The 17,246-nt window shown below is 41.8% G+C and overlaps 1 protein-coding gene across 14 annotated transcripts in view; it reads left to right on the forward strand.

The window, feature by feature from the left end:
* Positions 1 to 17,246, forward strand: part of LOC131533986 (salivary glue protein Sgs-3-like) — a 33,741-nt gene that overhangs the window by 7,716 nt on the left and 8,779 nt on the right. For 3 of the 14 annotated variants that reach the window (XM_058766541.1, XM_058766539.1, XM_058766527.1), the window contains exons 4-10: positions 654 to 710; positions 1,053 to 1,109; positions 1,452 to 1,508; positions 1,814 to 1,870; positions 9,561 to 9,617; positions 13,352 to 13,402; positions 13,579 to 13,629. In XM_058766541.1, the coding sequence (XP_058622524.1) occupies positions 654 to 710; positions 1,053 to 1,109; positions 1,452 to 1,508; positions 1,814 to 1,870; positions 9,561 to 9,617; positions 13,352 to 13,402; positions 13,579 to 13,629 (387 nt within the window). Of the gene's footprint in view, positions 1 to 653; positions 711 to 1,052; positions 1,110 to 1,451; positions 1,509 to 1,813; positions 1,871 to 9,560; positions 9,618 to 13,351; positions 13,403 to 13,575; positions 13,630 to 17,246 lie in introns of all 14 variants that reach the window. The other 11 variants (XM_058766540.1, XM_058766531.1, XM_058766528.1 and 8 more) reach the window with 11 other exon arrangements.

A 17,246-nucleotide genomic window follows, 5' to 3' on the forward strand; every position in this document is an offset into this window, starting at 1 on the left:
TAAACACTTACTGTATAGCTGTATTTTATACATTGCAGTGCTTATATAGTTGTCAACATTTGAAATAGATCAAAAAAGTTCATTAAATCAAAGTTGTCCTAAGGCAAGAATACATTTTGGTTTTAGGTTTTAGGACAACTTTGATGAAAGGTTTTGATCCACTTCAAATGTTGACTTCTGAATAATTTTATAATGATAATTGTCTCAAACATCAGTACCAGATATATTTAATATAGACTGACATTGTAATTGGGAAAGTTTTATTTAAGCTGTTTACAGTTGTCATATCAGTTTCATACATATCATATTATTTTAAGCATGTCAACTAATTACTTACAAATGACTTAAATTACAAGTTAGTCAAGCGTAGCATCAGTTCTGGCAGGTCACGTTAGTCAAGCTTGCATCAGCTGACTCTCAGCTGTTCCATGTCTACCTATAGGGATGTGACACCTAACACAGCGCTCATAAGATCCTTAATACAACACAGGAGATCTGATTGAATGATGATTAACTAATGATTACAGGAACTAAACCAAATAAGGACAAACAGGAACTAAATGGGAACAAACATGCGACACATACAGTTTACAGCAATTTCTTGTATTTCAATAACAATTCTACATTTTTAATTGTGCTTCTAAATATTCCAGCAGCCCCTGCCACTACAAGCTCTCCTTCAACTGAGTCCCAAACATCAACTCCTACAAGTGAGTATTTTTATTCATGGACTGAGTAAATGTGTTAATAGGAATATTTTATCTCTATTTCATTCATATTTATCGTAAATGTGGTATATTGTAATATTAATTGTGTTTATTTCATGTCAAATTCTAAGTATCAAACATCAGCTTCTACCAGTTAAAATTTTACGTTGGGAAATATGAAATAGTAAACAGTAACACAAAAGTGTCTTCATAGAGTTTACAGCAATTTATTGTGTTTTAATAACAAGTCTTGCAATATAAAATTTGATTTATCAACAACAGCAATAACAACAAAAATATTTATTTGTTTGTTGTTTTGTTTCTTTGTACATTTAAATTTCCCAGCAGCCCCTGCCACTACAAGCTCTCCTTCAACTGAGTCCCAAACATCAACTCCTACAAGTGAGTATTTTTATTCATGGACTGAGTAAATGTGTTAATAGGCATATTTTATCTCTATTTCATTCATATTTATCGTAAATGTGGTATATTGTAATATTAATTGTGTTTATTTCATGTCAAGTACTAAGTATCAAACATCAGCTTCTACCAGTTAAAATTTTACGTTGGGAAATATGAAATAGTAAACAGTAACACAAAAGTGTCTTCATAGAGTTTACAGCAATTTATTGTGTTTTAATAACAAGTCTTGCAATATAAAATTTGATTTATCAACAACAGCAATAACAACAAAAATATTTATTTGTTTGTTGTTTTGTTTCTTTGTACATTTACATTTCCCAGCAGCCCCTGCCACTACAAGCTCTCCTTCAACTGAGTCTCAAACATCAGCTCCTACAAGTGAGTATTTTTAATAATGGGCAAATGAGTAAATATTTTAATAGGCAATCTGTCTCTATTTTGTTCATATTTATCATTAACGTGGTATATTGTAATAATAATTGTGTTTATTTCAAATCCCAAGTATCAAACATCAGCATCTACCCGCTAAAATTTATGTTGGGAAATAACATAACAGGAAATAGTAAAAGAAAATAGTTTACAGTAATTTAATTTACTTTAATAATTCTTGCAGTATAAAATTTGATTGTATGCAAAAATAAATAAATAAATAAAATTTTTCATTGTTTATCTAAATATCCCAGCAGTCCCTGCCACTACAAGCTCTCTTTCAACCGAGTTTCAAACATCAGCTCCCACAAGTGAGTATTTTTATTCATGGACAATTGAATAAATGTGTTAATAAGAAAATTATATCTGTATTTGATTCATGTTTATCGTTAATGTGTTATACTGTAATAACATCTCGGTTACGTACTTAACCCTCATTCCCTGATGGAGGGAACAGAGATGTTATGTCATGACAACATTAGGGGTCTAACTTGGGAGACCCAATTAACCAGTAGCCCCTCACTACAGAACAAAGATCCAGGGGGCGGGGTTGGATCCACATCCAGGGGGTGGAGATTAGTAGGTTTAGGGGTGGAGATGGGTGGGTTTAGGGTTCAGGGGGTGGAGACGGGTAGGTTTAGGTAAATGTAAGGTGGGAGGAGTTGGATTTAGATCCAACCACACCCCCTGGATCTTGTGTTCTGCAGTGAGGACCAGTGTTGGGCACGTTACTTTAAGAAAGTTATTAGTTATAGTTACTAGTTACTTCTCACAAATAGTAACTGAAAATAGTAACTTTAAAAAAAAATAAAAAATTCAAATGTCAAATAACTTTGGATGCCCCCAATATTAAATATGTTAAATTAATGAAATGGACACTAAAAAGAATAAATTATTATTATAAAACATTGTACATTAATCTACACTATTTATCTACTAACACTTAGTATCAGTCAGTCAAGCATTATAATATAATATTATGATAATTCAATATTATATGATGATAGAACTTTAGTAATTAGAATAACCAAGTATGAATGCATATTTGTCATCAATATAAAACGCACTAAGGATTAATGAGCTGCTGGGTTCATGAATATTAATCACGTTGTCTGCGTTCGCTCGAATTGATTTGCTGAAATCAAAACAGTGATGATAATAGGTGAGCGCCTGCGCCAGCCAATGAGATTGTCGTTTGCGCATTAGCTCTGCCCACTACCAGAGAAACCGGCAGTTCTTAAAAGCTGAAGAATTCCAAAGGAACTCCGTTATTTTGACAGGAAAATACAACAAAGAATATCGTTTACATGTAGCGCGTCAATTCTGCATGTTATGAAAGACTCTCTTGCTCTGTATCTTTCTTTGCGTGCGTGTATGTGAGAGAAAGCGACGGCGAGCGTGCGCTTCACACTAGAGTTTATGGTACGTCAAATACAGCTACACTGCGCTTCCATTCAGATGAACTGAAAAATTAAATTCTAATAATGTAATAGTAACGCCACATTTTATTGTCAGTAACGGTAACGGCGTTGTAACGGGGGAAACAGTAATTCGTTTGATTACTCGTTACTGAAAAAAATAACGCCGTTAGTAACGCCGTTTATTTATAACGCCATTATTCCCATCACTGGTGAGGACCATCTCCAATTAACTCTGAGTTTAAAAGAAAACATCAGTCAAAATTGGCAAGTGGATTTTGCATGCCGAGCCACTCCCCCACACGCATGAGCGACAGCGTGGCGACACTCCCCCGCACACACTCCCCACATAAGTTGACAGCGTACATCCAGTAATTCGGGTTTATGCTGAGGAGTCGAGAAAGTGTCCCTCCATCAGGGAAAGAGGGTTACGTACATAACTGAGATGTTCCCTATCGGTTGGTCACTAGGAATAATGTTGTGATGACAAGGAGTCCTCTGGAAAGTGCCACAACCTCTGAATGTCGTTACAACCTGTGGCACTGCAAATGATGACAAGCCACGGCGCGTAAAGGCAAATGCCAATGCATAATGCCAAGTTCACACTGCACGATTTTAGCCAGATTTTTCACTCGCCGACAGGTTTTGATAAATCGCCGACAAATGCCCGAAATCAGAGGCAAATCGGTGCTCGTTCACGAGAGTGACAATCGCGCAGTGTGAATTATCAAAGACGTGATCTGAGGGAATCGCTGATGCGTCGCAGATGCCTGTGAAATATTTGGCATGCTAAATATCTGGAGTTGTCGGCGATTCAAAATCATGCTGTGTGAATGAGTTCTGACTGAAAAATACATCGCTGATGACCTACATCCAATGAGAGAGCAAGATACAGGGCAGCGGGAAGTTCGGGGAAGACTTTTTTTTTTTTTTACTAAGCGAGTGTCACGTTGCTGTAGACTTCAGGGAGACGCGGAGACGAGGAACTTCGGGATGAGGATTTTATTAACAATAACCAAAATACAAGGACGAACACATTCAACGATTGACATACAACTATAGACGTACAAGACCAAACGCTGACTGGAGGGAACACAGAACTTAAGTACAACGAGATAATTAACGACACAGGACTGGAGACAAATTAACTAATGAACACAAAACTCGGACACGGACAGGAAATCCAAATAAGGATACGAGAGGAGGGGAAAACACAAGACGCGGAGACACAGTCTGACATTACCCCCTCCTCCCAATAGGCGATCCCGCTCCGTGCAACATCCAATGGGGAGGAGGGGTGGGCGCTCTGGAGGCCTCCAGGGCGGACCAGGGGACTCAGGAGGCCATGGCGGGTCTGCCTCCGAGACCTCAGGCCTCACCTCGGCCTCTCTGGCAGGAGCCCTACTACCCCCCCCAAAATTTTCTTGGGGAAATTTAAGGTGGTACTGGGCAGGCGATCAGGGATAGTGGGCTCTTGCGCGGAGATAAGGAGGCGCCTTCGTGGCGCAGGCACTGGGGGGCACTCTGGAAGCGCGGACTCTTGGATGCGCTCTGGCAGCGCGGAGATAGGGAGGCGCCTTCGTGGCGCAGGTACTGGGGGGCGCTCTGGAAGCGCGGACTCTTGGATGCGCTCTGGCAGCGCGGAGATAGGGAGGCGCCTTCGTGGCGCAGGTACTGGGGGGCGCTCTGGAAGCGCGGACTCTTGGGGGCGCTCTGCAAGCGCGGAGCTGGACGGGACCAGCGGAGATGCAGGAGGGCTGGACGGAACCAGCGGAGACGCAGGAGGGCTGGATGGGACCAGCGGAGACACTGGGGAACACTTGCGAGAGTATGGCTTGCCATACTCTCTGGCGGCGGGCTTGCCATACACTCTGGCGGCAGGGTTGCCATACACTCTGGCGGCGGGCTTGCCATACTCTCAGTCTGCGGGCAAGGACGGGCCGCGAATGGCGGCGTGTGCGGGAAAGCCGCGGGCGGCGGGCTGGTTCCGACTTGGGATCGGACGCTTCCCAGACACCGGTAGACCCCTTCTCTCCAGCACAATCCTGTGGTGTCTGGGAGGTCCACGTTGCGGTGGTACGAGACCCCGAGCCAGAACAAGTGGAGGATGGCCGCGTTGTCCAGCGGCATCCTTCCGGTGAGCCGAACGAACTCCTCCGCATACTCAAAGATTGGGAGATCACGTCGGGCAAGGGCAAGGACGGAAGTGGCGAATTCCATCTCTTCTTCGGTTTTGGTTCGGTCTTATGTCACGTTGCTGTAGACTTCAGGGAGACGCGGAGACGAGGAACTTCGGGATGAGGATTTTATTAACAATAACCAAAATACAAGGACGAACACATTCAACGATTGACATACAACTATAGACGTACAAGACTGAACGCTGACTGGAGGGAACACAGGACTTAAGTACACTGGGGGAAACGAGATAATTAACGATACAGGACTGGAGATGAATTAACTAATGAACACAAAACTAGGACACGGACAGGAAATCCAAATAAGGATACGAGAGGAGGGGAAAACACAAGATGCGGAGACACAGTCTGACAGCGAGCCATTTACAAACAATGTGCCTACATTTTTTTGCATTAGAATATACAGAACAGGTAGGCTACATGAAGATGAAGAAGGGGCTAGGGTTTTTCCTGTTAATAATATTCTTCTATAAAGGACAAAAGATTTATTGCATTTTTCTTTTTCATCACTTTGAGGGCTTTTATAGGCTATAAGAAATAAACTCATTATAAAATGCACAAAACGTTGGTTTCACTTTCAAGTAGGCTACTTAGATTTGTATATATAAAAATTTCCCAGCAGAAGTATGTTTGTTAACAAGTCATCTTTGTTAATTATTGTGTGTTCGAGGAGGACTTATAGACCATAATATCAGCGTGATCTTGCGTTATTACCTTATCACTTCTTGCGTGCGTTTGGCTGTAGTTTGTGGAGCAGACAGAGTTGTCGGCGATTCTTCCTGTTGTAAAATCATGCAGTGTGTAACCGATCTATCGTGCAATGTGAACACAGCAGCGACTGAATGCTACCCCAGATAGTCGTGCAGTGTGAAAACAACGGTGATCCGATGACTTTGAAAATTGTGCAGTGTGAACTCGGCATAAGTCATAACCTTCCCAACGTACCAGTGCAAATTCATCCTTGGAACTGAGAGGGAGAAGGCCATGTTGGAGAAGGCCATGTTGCTGTTCCACCCTGTTCCACAAAAATTTCTTAGAAGAAGGAATTTCAACCTTCAGGAGAAAGACTACATCAAATCCAGCGGGCAGAACTACATATGGAATGGGTATCTGAGGCAGGTCCTACCTGGAAGTCGGAATGGAAGTACTGTGAGCAAAGACTAACAGAGCACAACTGTCAAGCGTAAGACACGGTCTTTACCATAAGGGAAACCTTACCATGGAAGAATACACATATGGGATTGCCCGCAGGGAATCACACCATATGGTGCAGGTGCTGACTGAGACTCCAGGCATGCTAATGCCAGTACTGGGCCTGGGGGTGCTGGAGGATGCTCGACCAGGGTTCGCTATCTGGGCAATTCCACTGGGAGAAGAAAGGTGCTCGCACCCCCTTGTGAGGGAGAATGGCGCAGCAAGCATGGCATTTCTTGCTTTTTTTCTTGCCATTTCTTCCCGCAACTTACCTATTACCCAACACACGGGAAAAAAACGGCTCTATGCGGGGTTATAAAAAGGTTGTAAACCTAGCGAAGCTATTAGGTGTCACCCAGCCTGCAGCTCTGCAAATGTCTGCCAGAGAGGCGCTGTGCACCAAAGCCCATGGGTGGAGTCAGGGCTGGACTGGGACAAAAAATCAGCCCTGGCATTTTTGGTCCAGGCGGCCCACCACTACAGGATAGATAGATAGATAGATGCTTAAGGTCAAGTATAATTTCAAATAATTTAGTAAAATATATAAACAGTATACAACTGTGTACAACATTTACAAGAAATGTTGCCAGTCATCTCCACACTAATGGACAGCAAAGTGAAAAAAAAAACCATCCAAAAAATAAAAAACAAAGAACAAGTTGTGGCCCACATTTTGATCCAAAAAAAATTACAGTTGTTATATTGTTTGGGCGCAGTGCAGTACCAAACATTTCCACTAGATGACACCTAGGCTCCATTTTAGACCATTTAAGCGTCATTATCAAATGATAATTACCAAGCCTTATATTCCCGATTTACTAATCCAGCCCTCACCTCAAGGGGGCATGGCTCGCCTTGGGATTGGTACGCCAAGGCAAGGCACTCTTCGCTCATCGAAAATGCTTACAGGTCCCCAACCCTCTTGGTGGAGTTGAGCGCGGTCAGGAGCGCTGTCTTAATAGACAGGATTTTAAGCTAGACTGACTCTAACAGCCCAAAAGAATCCCTCTGGACTGCTGTCTTCCCACCAGGACAACAGAGAGATGCCAGGAGGGCAAAAAGGGGTGACCTAGGAGTATTTAACCTTTTGGCACCACTCAGGAACCTGATGATCAGGTCGTGCTTCCCCAGGGAATGGCCGTCCACTGCATCATGATGCACTGTGATAGCAGCGACATACACATTCAACCAGCAAGACCTGTTCCTCTTCCTCCTTGGCCTTGCACAGTTTCTGTGTGAGAAGGCTCTCTAGGGGAAACTCATACTTGCGTAGGTCCTGGGACCAGCTGTGTGCCAGCGTGTCCGTGCCGAGGTGGGCCTTGGTCTAGGAGTAGTACAGCTGGCAGTGGGAGGACTCGTGGGAAGCGACCACCTGGGGATGGAGTCGCCATTCTCCGGGGAAAGTGAGCTGTCATGAGAGCATGTCAGCTGCATGATTGAGCTCCCCTGGAATGTGAATGCCGCGCAGTGAACATTCCAGGACACTTGTTCTAAGAGCACCCTGGCCCATAGAAAGGCAAGGTCCGACCAGGGGCTTAATGTTCGGCAGCACATAGGTGTGATGGTCACATGATGTGTGCTATGGCACCATGCCCATCTCGGGACTCGGCTGTGTAACCAGTGCTGAAGGAGTTCAAGTGGCGTGATAGCGGCATTGGATGCCATATGCCCCAGGAGCCTCTGAAATTGTTTCAGTGGTACCACTGTCTTATCTCTGAATGGAACTTCAGCACTGATTGGGCACGGTAATTGGCAAGATGCTCCGTCATGTCAACCGAGTCAACTCCATGCTGAGAAAAGGGATTCTCTGCACAGGGGAGAGCTTGCTCTTTTCCCAGTTGACCCAAAGCCCCTACTGGCTGAATTGCATATTTTGCCAGGAGGGCTGCAATCTCCTCGCGCAGGACAGGGTGAACTGAATCGTATAGCCGCGTCCCTGCTAGACGACCCAGGAGACATTGCGTCCACAGGTGAGAGTGAGGAAGCTCAGTAGTGTAACTTGGAGGAAGAGGAAACTGCTCTTTTTTTATTTAAAAAATGTGGGTGGAACAGAAAGAAAAAGAAAACAAGAATTATCTGCCTGGCCCTCCTCCAGGAAAAGGGGTGGCACTGTCCCCGCCATCTCCTGAGAAAGAGCAGCTCCCCTCTTATCAGGGCCACTTCATTGTCGTCCTTGAGGACTTAGCGGCAGCCTGAGACACGTGGCAGTCGCCTTTTTGCATGGAGCTCGACATGCCAGCTTTGATGTTGTCTCAGCACGGGACGGAGCAGGAGTGGAGGATGCAGGTGCCCATGGCATCGAGCAGACTGTGGGCCTGCCCTTGATGGAGAAGTGGCAGAAGGAGGATCATGTCAGGGCAAGATGTGCTGGATGGCCTCAGTCTGCTTCTGTACTGCCGAGAACTGCTGGGCAGAGTCCTTGACAGTTTTACCAAACAGGCCCGGAGGGCGAAGTCGGTTGCCGAGCACAGCTCCTGCATCAACCTCGGGTCAGTACAACCCTCATGCATTTGTTTGAGTGCCTTGGCCTGGTGAACTTGCAAGACCACCATGGCATGAGGGCAGAGGCGGCCTTGCCCGCAGCACTGTTAGCTTTGGCAGCCAGAGTTGCCATCAGCTTACAGGCTTTGAGTGTGTATTCAACTCCAGGCCAATGCTCACGGCTGACCAAGAAAGCATGACAGTCAGCTCTGAGTCCGATTTGGCGGAAGCGACAACACCTGAGGGAGGCATCCCCGCCAATAATTTATTCTCAGAGGATGATAGCCCATCCCCAATGCTGCTATCGACATCTGATCCTCTGGGAGTGCTCCGAATGAAACACTGGGGCCGCCATCAGACGGGCCAGCAGAATCATCAAGAAGCTGTACCATCCACGGGCATGAACCATCCATGAACTTCAGCGTGCTGTATTCCCCGCAACCAAGAGAGAAGCTTTCCTGGTAAAGTGATTTGAGCTCCCAAGTTAGACCCCTCAATGTCATCATGGCATAACTCGTGGTGAGCAACAGAGAGGGAACTGTGATTATTTCATGTAAAGTATCAAACATCAGCGTACTCATACAGTGGTACTCATACAGTTGACAGCAATTTCATGTATTTTAATAAGAAGTCTTGCAATATAAAATTTGATTTTTATATGAACAATGTTTGTTTGTTGTTTTCTTTCTTTGTACATCTAAATATCCCAGCAGCCCCTGCCAGTACAAGCTCTCCTTCAACTGAGTCTCAAACATCAGCTCCCACAAGTAAGTATTTTTATTCATGGACAATTGAGTAAATGTGTTAATAGGAAGATTACATCTGTATTGTATTAATATTTCTCGTTAATGTGGGTTACACTTTATTTTGATAGTCCACTTTAGACATTCTATTAACTATAAGTAACTTTGTAACTATATGTCAACTACATGTCAACTAATTCTCATTAATTTGCAACTACTATATGTCTACTAACTCTCAGAGAAGACTGCTAGGGTAGGTTTAGGGTTAGTAGAATAAGTTGACATATACTTGCAAAGTTTCTCATAGTCAGTATGTTGTGGACCCATCAAAATAAAGTGTTAGAAGTTATTAAGCAGACAGTCTACTAATATTCTAATGACTGCTAGTTGACATGTAGTTGCAAAGTTACTTACTCTTAGTAGAATGTCTAAAGCAGACTATCGAAATAAAGTTTTACCTTAATGTGTTATATTGTAATAATAACTGTGATTATTTCATGTCAAATTCTAAGTATCAAACTTTAGCATCTAACAGTTAAAATTTTACATTGGGAAATAGTAAATAGTAAATAGTAAGACAAAACTGTACTCAAATAGTTTACAGAAATTCCATGCATTTTAGTAACAAGTCTTGCAATATAAAATTTGATTATATACAGGTGCTGGTCATATAATTAGAATATCATCAAAAAGTTGATTTATTTCACTAATTCCATTCAAAAAGTGAAACTTGTATATTATATTCATTCATTACACACAGACTGATATATTTCAAATGTTTATTTCTTTTAATTTTGATGATTAGAGCGTACAGCTCATGAAAGTCAAAAATCAGTATCTCAAAATATTAGAATATTACTTAAGACCAATACAAAGAAAGGATTTTTAGAAATCTTGGCCAACTGAAAAGTATGAAAATGAAAAGTATGAGCATGTACAGCACTCAATACTTAGTTGGGGCTCCTTTTGCCTGAATTACTGCAGCAATGCGGCGTGGCATGGAGTCGATCAGTCTGTGGCACTGCTCAGGTGTTATGAGAGCCCAGGTTGCTCTGATAGTGGCCTTCAGCTCATCTGCATTGTTGGGTCTGGTGTCTCTCATCTTCCTCTTGACAATACCCCATAGATTCTCTATGGGGTTCAGGTCAGGCGAGTTTGCTGGCCAATCAAGCACAGTAACACTATGGTCATTGAACCAGCTTTTGGTACCTTTGGCAGTGTGGGCAGGTGCCAAGTCCTGCTGGAAAATGAAATCAGCATCTCCATAAAGCTTGTCAACAGAAGGAAGCATGAAGTGCTCTAAAATTTCCTGGTAGATGGCTGCGTTGACTGTGGACATCAGAAAACACAGTGGACCAACACCAGCAGATGACATGGCAGCCCAAATCATCACAGACTGTGGAAACTTAACACTGGACTTCAAGCAACATGGATTCTGTGCCTCTCCACTCTTCCTTCAGACTCTGGGACCTTGATTTCCAAATGAAATGTAAAATTTACTTTCATCTGAAAAGAGGACTTTGGACCACTGAGCAACAGTCCAGTTCTTTTTCTCCACAGCCCAGGTAAGATGCTTCTGACTTTGTGTCTCTGGTTCAGAAGTGACTTGGTAGCCCTTTTCCTGAAGACGTCTGAGTGTGGTGACTCTTAATGCACTGACTCCAGCTTCAGTTCTCTCCTTGTGAAGCTCTCCCAAGTGTTTGAATCGGCTTTGCTTGACTGTATTCTCAAGCTTGCGGTCATCCCTGTTGCTTGTGCACCTTTTCCTACCTACTCTTCCTTCCAGTCAACTTTGCATTTAATATGCTTTGACACAGCACTCTGTAAACAGCCACACCTTTCAGTAATGACCTTCTGTGACTTACCCTCTTTGTGGAGGGTGTCAATGTTCGTCTTCTGGATCATTGCCAAGTCAGCAGTCTTCTCCAGTATTGTGGTTTCAAAGAACAAGAGATACCCGGAATTTATACTGTAGGGATGGTCATTTATTCAAACTCAAATGTAAATATTCTAATATTTTGAGATACTGATTTTTGACTTTCATGAGCTGTAAGCTCTAATCATCAAAATTAAAAGAAATAAACATTTGAAATATATCAGTCTGTGTTTAATGAATGAATATATTATACAAGTTTCACCTTTTGAATGGAATTAGTGAAATTAATCAACTTTTTGATGATATTCTAATTATATGACCAGCACCTGTATATATATACAGGTGCATCTCAATAAATTAGAATGTCGTGGAAAAGTTCATTTATTTCAGTAATTCAACTTAAATTGTGAATAAATTCAATACACACAGACTGAAGTAGTTTAAGTCTTTGGTTCTTTTAATTGTGATGATTTTGGCTCACATTTAATAAAAACCCATCAATTCACTATCTCAACAAATTAGAATACTTCATAAGACCAATAAAAAAATACATTTTTATTGAATTATTGTCCTTCTAGAAAGTATGTTCATTTACTGTATATGTACTCAATACTTGGTAGGGGCTCCTTTTGCTTTAATTACTGCCTCAATTCGGCGTGGCATGGAGGTGATCAGTTTGTGGCACTGCTGAGGTGGTATGGAAGCCCAGGTTTCTTTGACAGTGGCCTTCAGCTCATCTGCATTTTTTGGTATCTTGTTTCTCATTTAAATTCTCTATGGGGTTTGCTGGCCAGTCAAGCACACCAACAGCATGGTCATTTAACCAACATTTGGTGCTTTTGGCAGTGTGGCAGGTGCCAAATCCTGCTGGAAAATGAAATCAGCATCTTCAAAAAGCTGGTCAGCAGAAGGAAGCATGAAGTGCTCCAAAGTGCAGTGACTTTGGTTTTCAAAAAACATAATGGACCAACACCAGCAGATGACATTGCACCCCAAATCATCACATACTGTGGAAACTTAACACTGGACTTCAAGCAGCTTGGGCTATGAGCTTCTCCACCCTTCCTCCAGACTCTAGGACCTTGGTTTCCAAATGAAATACAAAACTTGCTCTCATCTGAAAAGAGGACTTTGAACCACTGGGCAACAGCCCAGTTCTTCCTCTCCTTAGCCAAGGTAAGACGCCCCTGACGTTGTCTGTGGTTCAGGAGTGGCTTAACAAGAGGAATACGACAACTGTAGCCAAATTCCTTGACACGTCTGTGTGTGGTGGCTCTTGATGCCTTGACCCCAGCCTCAGTCCAAGTTCATCCAAATTCTTGAATCGATTTTGCTTGACAATCCTCATAAGGCTGCGGTTCTCTCGGTTGGTTGTGCATCTTTTTCTTCCACACTTTTTCCTTCCACTCAACTTTCTGTTAACATGCTTGGATACAGCATTCTGTGAACAGCCAGCTTCTTTTGCAATGAATGTTTGTGGCTTACCCGCCTTGTGAAGGGTGTCAATGATTGTCTTCTGGACAACTGTCAGATCAGCAGTCTTCCCCATGATTGTGTAGCCTAGTGAACCGAACTGAGAGACCATTTTGAAGGCTCAGGATACCTTTCCAGGTGTTTTGAGTTGATTAGCTAATTGGCATGTCACCATATTCTAATTTGTTGAGATAGTGAATTGGTGGGTTTTTGTTAAATGTGAGCCAAAATCATCACAATTAAAAGAACCAAAGACTTAAACTACTTCAGTCTGTGTGCACTGAATTTATGTAATACACAAGTTTCACAATTTGAGTTGAATTACTGAAATAAATGAACTTTTCCACGACATTCTAATTGATTGAGATTAGTTTGTTGTTTTGTTTCTTTGTACATCTGAATGTCCCAGCAGCTCCTGCCACTTCAAGCTCTCCTTCAACTGAAATATCAGCTCCTACAAGTGAGTAATTTTATTGATGGATAATCGAGTAAATGTGTTAATAGGAAAATTATATCTATATTTTGTTCATATTTATTGTTATTATAATACAATAAAAATAATAATAAAATAATACAATTTGATCAAAAAAGTTTGTTTGTTGTTTTGTTTCTTTGTACATCGAAATGTCCCAGCAGTTCTTGCCACTACAAGCTCTCCTTCAACTAAGTCTCAAACAACAGCTCTAAGTGAGTATTTTTATTTATGGACAACTGTATAAACATGATAAATGGAAAATTAAAATTCAGTTTATTATTAATCTGATATGTTGTACTGATTTAATTTGGATTCCGCTTTGATGCCATCTCAGGTTTACTTTAAGGGGCACCTATTATGCAGAATCCATTTTTACATGGTGTTTGGACATAAATATGTGTTGGCAGTGTGTGAACACAACCACCCTACAATGATAAAAATCCACCAACTCTTCATTTTTTAATCCCCTTTAAACCAAGTCAGTCTCACTATGGCTGCTGTTTTGATTGTCGTGCAGTGTGATATCACATTGTATAGGGCCGGGCCACGGGGGTTGATTGACAGCTCTGCATTGCTATAGTTTCAACCCTCAGCAGTTGTATGTTGTCCTTCATTTTCTCCGCGCAAGCAGCTGTAATGTCAACAATGTCTCTCAAGCAATCCCAGTGCTCTGTGTTTGGATGTAAGACTGAACATAAGAATTTTCATTTTCTCCCAACATCTGAGCTGCTGAGGACGCTGTGGATTACTTACATTTTTCAAGGTAGTGCGCCTCAAAAATCGACCTAAATACGTGTATCACTCCAGACCGTGCAATTCTTTGTATGGGCACTTTGCCTGGAAGGGCACGAACACACGTCAACCAGAGCAAGAACAAGAGCATACCCAACAACGTGCTTCATTCAGGTTGCGGAAGTCATTGGCAGTGCTGCACAGAACTTGTTCGAGAAGGATTTGTCATTTTGGTTTTAGACCATGAAATCAACAATGTCACCAAAGAAGTTTACTTTTCATTGTGAGGGAAAGATAACCTTATTCAGCTTCCCAAAGAGCCCCGCATTAAGGGAACAGTGGATGCAGTTTGTTCCTCAGGGGAAGCAACATAGTGCAAGTGTATTTGTTTGTTCCTGGCATTTTGGTGACAAATGTTTTATAAACAAATTTAATAAAATTTAAGTCAAAGTTTTTGTTCATGTTTTATTTATATCAGTGTTACAGCTTGCAGACGATTGCTTCGCACGCTCATGACTCTTTTTCGCCATTCACTACATGACTCGTAAAGCTGTATCTGTCTTTTATAAATCTAATAAATCTATAAATCTAATATAATACTACTCTATAGGTATTCAATATTAAAATGAGATTGGCAGAATCTGTCTGTGTTATGTTCCCTTTAAGGTAGGCTATACCTTCTTACGTGTGATGTTACCAGGTGCTGTTCACATTGGTTGATATCAATGATAGAGCCCTACGTGGGACTGTTTTCTGAATCCCGCTCCCACAACATGTGCTCCACTCCCAGCCACTCTCGCAATATTTGTGTCCATGCCCAATCCCGCAAACATTCTAATATTGCACAGTATATACTTTTCACCGCTATTAATATGCGGGGTATGGAAATCGCTTTTGAATGCGCACTCACTGTTCACTTTCACTTTTGATTTTGTGATCACGCATACTCTGTGTAAAGGAAGTACATCTTTCAAGATAAGATATTTGTCAGTGAGCTCAGGATTTGTTGAGCAGCAAATCCTCCAGCATGGTTTTGACAGTCATCTCTCCTTACTTTCGACCCATGATCAGTCAAATCTCATTCCTGCAACTTTTGTTGAATGCAGGGTTGTCGAGTCTGTCTTTTTTCCATGGAAATTGGCAACTTTTAAACTGTTGCCATTGGTTGATTCCCCCCCCAACCCCCAACCCCCAAAGTCCAGACCAACCTTACAAATACATAACTTACAGAAAGTATAGTAAACTAAGAACGATTGAGGAAACACGTATTAACAGTAAGGTACAGCTTAAGGTGTAACTTAAGAATGACATACAGTAGCGTTAAGACGGTTTAGGGAAACGACCCCAGATCTCTGGATGTTAGGGTAAACGTACCTATTAAGCTCACATACCCATTAAGCACACTTCCATTTTTGAGATCAGATTATAAAAAGAAAAAATAATGTATTATCCTACTTAATGTCTTAACCAGTTGATATGTTTGTTACTATATGCCTCCTATAATTTCAAGTCAATCAGATCATTGCACACAACTGTCTGGCGGCCATTTTGAAAGCTGTCTAAAAACTTTCACCAAAAGAGGAGCCCCTTAAATGTGTGGTTTTTAGATGTTTAAGCCTTTATTTTGGGTAAGTTTCACTACTTCTTGTAAAATTAAGAGATTAATGTTCAGACTTTTGAATATTATAACATGGAACTTGGATGTGGGAAATAATTATATTAGATCCAAAATATAGTTTTAGCAACATAGTGCAGATGCTACAGAACACAGTTAGCTGACTAGTTGTATAAAATTGTGTGCTACGCTAACATAATTCTTCACAGGCATTACTGGCTTGTACTTTTACATCCATAATATTATAAATCGACAGTTTATTGCTGGTCTGTCGTTTTACAGTGCTGTAATTTTTAAAGATTTCATATTATTTTAAGGTGACCACCATTGCATTACAATGTTCCTCTTATTCGAACATAAATTACCTCGGAATTAATTTATCACTCTTGTATACTAACAGTTCAAATAAACCATCAGCAGTCTTTACTTTTAACAATGGAAAATTCAATGATTAAAATCATCAGACATGCATCGTTATTAATAATCACTTATTTCCACACTGAATGCTTGAGATCTGCTCCACAAAATATTACATATTGATTTGACCAATTATAATTCATTAAAGGAAAACAGAAAGATCCAACTCCTTGTTCATGCCATTTGGAGTAAGTGATTTAAGTTTATGGATCCAAAATGCTTCTCGTTTCAATAATGATTTATTTATATTACCTCCTCTGCATGATCCAATAACTTCTTCTATACCTATACATTCCAATTGTTTGATGTCATGTCCCAGTTCATTAAAATGTACTGGGACATGTACATTTTACATGTCCCAGTCAACCCTATTGGCAAAGGGCATTTTAGGAATTAAGCTCAGTGTGCTCTCTTTAAGCTCTTCCACATTGAATGTCTATGTAAATACTTCATGAACAGACTTTAAATATTAACTGATGGTTGTGTCACAAACTGAGCCGATAACCAAGGGTGAGAGGTGCAATGTGACTTTAATTAAATGAATGAATAAACAGAGGAGGTGAGGGAGTTGATGAGGGTCCAGGAAGGGGTAAAGAGTAATGTCCTTGGGAGTGAGTATCCGGGGAGCAATGGAAGTAATCGTAGGTATTCGCTGGAGTAACGGTGGAGTGTCACAGGGGAGATCTGAGGATGAAGCACAAGAGAGTTACAGGAAAAGAGGAGCCTGGTCTGTGTTCAGGGTGTGAACCGTAGACCGGACGATGAATGCCAGAGAGTGTGAGTGCTTTATGGGAGTGCTGATGAGGGTGCGCAGGTGCTGGTGATTAGAATGCAGGTGATTGCGATCTCGTGATTCCTGGTGATGACGGAGACAGTGACTCTCTGACACTACCCCCCCTCCAGGGGCGGCTCCTGACAGCCCTTACACGGCGACGGGGGCGACCTCGACCTCTGGGTGCAGGACGGTTAGGATGGTTGCGATGGAATTCCTGGAGCAATAGGGGGTCAAGGATGTCGTCCCTGGCCACCCAGGATCTTTCCTCAGGTCCATAGCCCTCCCAGTCG

This window comes from Onychostoma macrolepis, chromosome 25 (genome assembly GCF_012432095.1).
Source record: "Onychostoma macrolepis isolate SWU-2019 chromosome 25, ASM1243209v1, whole genome shotgun sequence".
In the NCBI taxonomy this organism is placed as follows: Eukaryota; Metazoa; Chordata; class Actinopteri; order Cypriniformes; family Cyprinidae; genus Onychostoma; species Onychostoma macrolepis.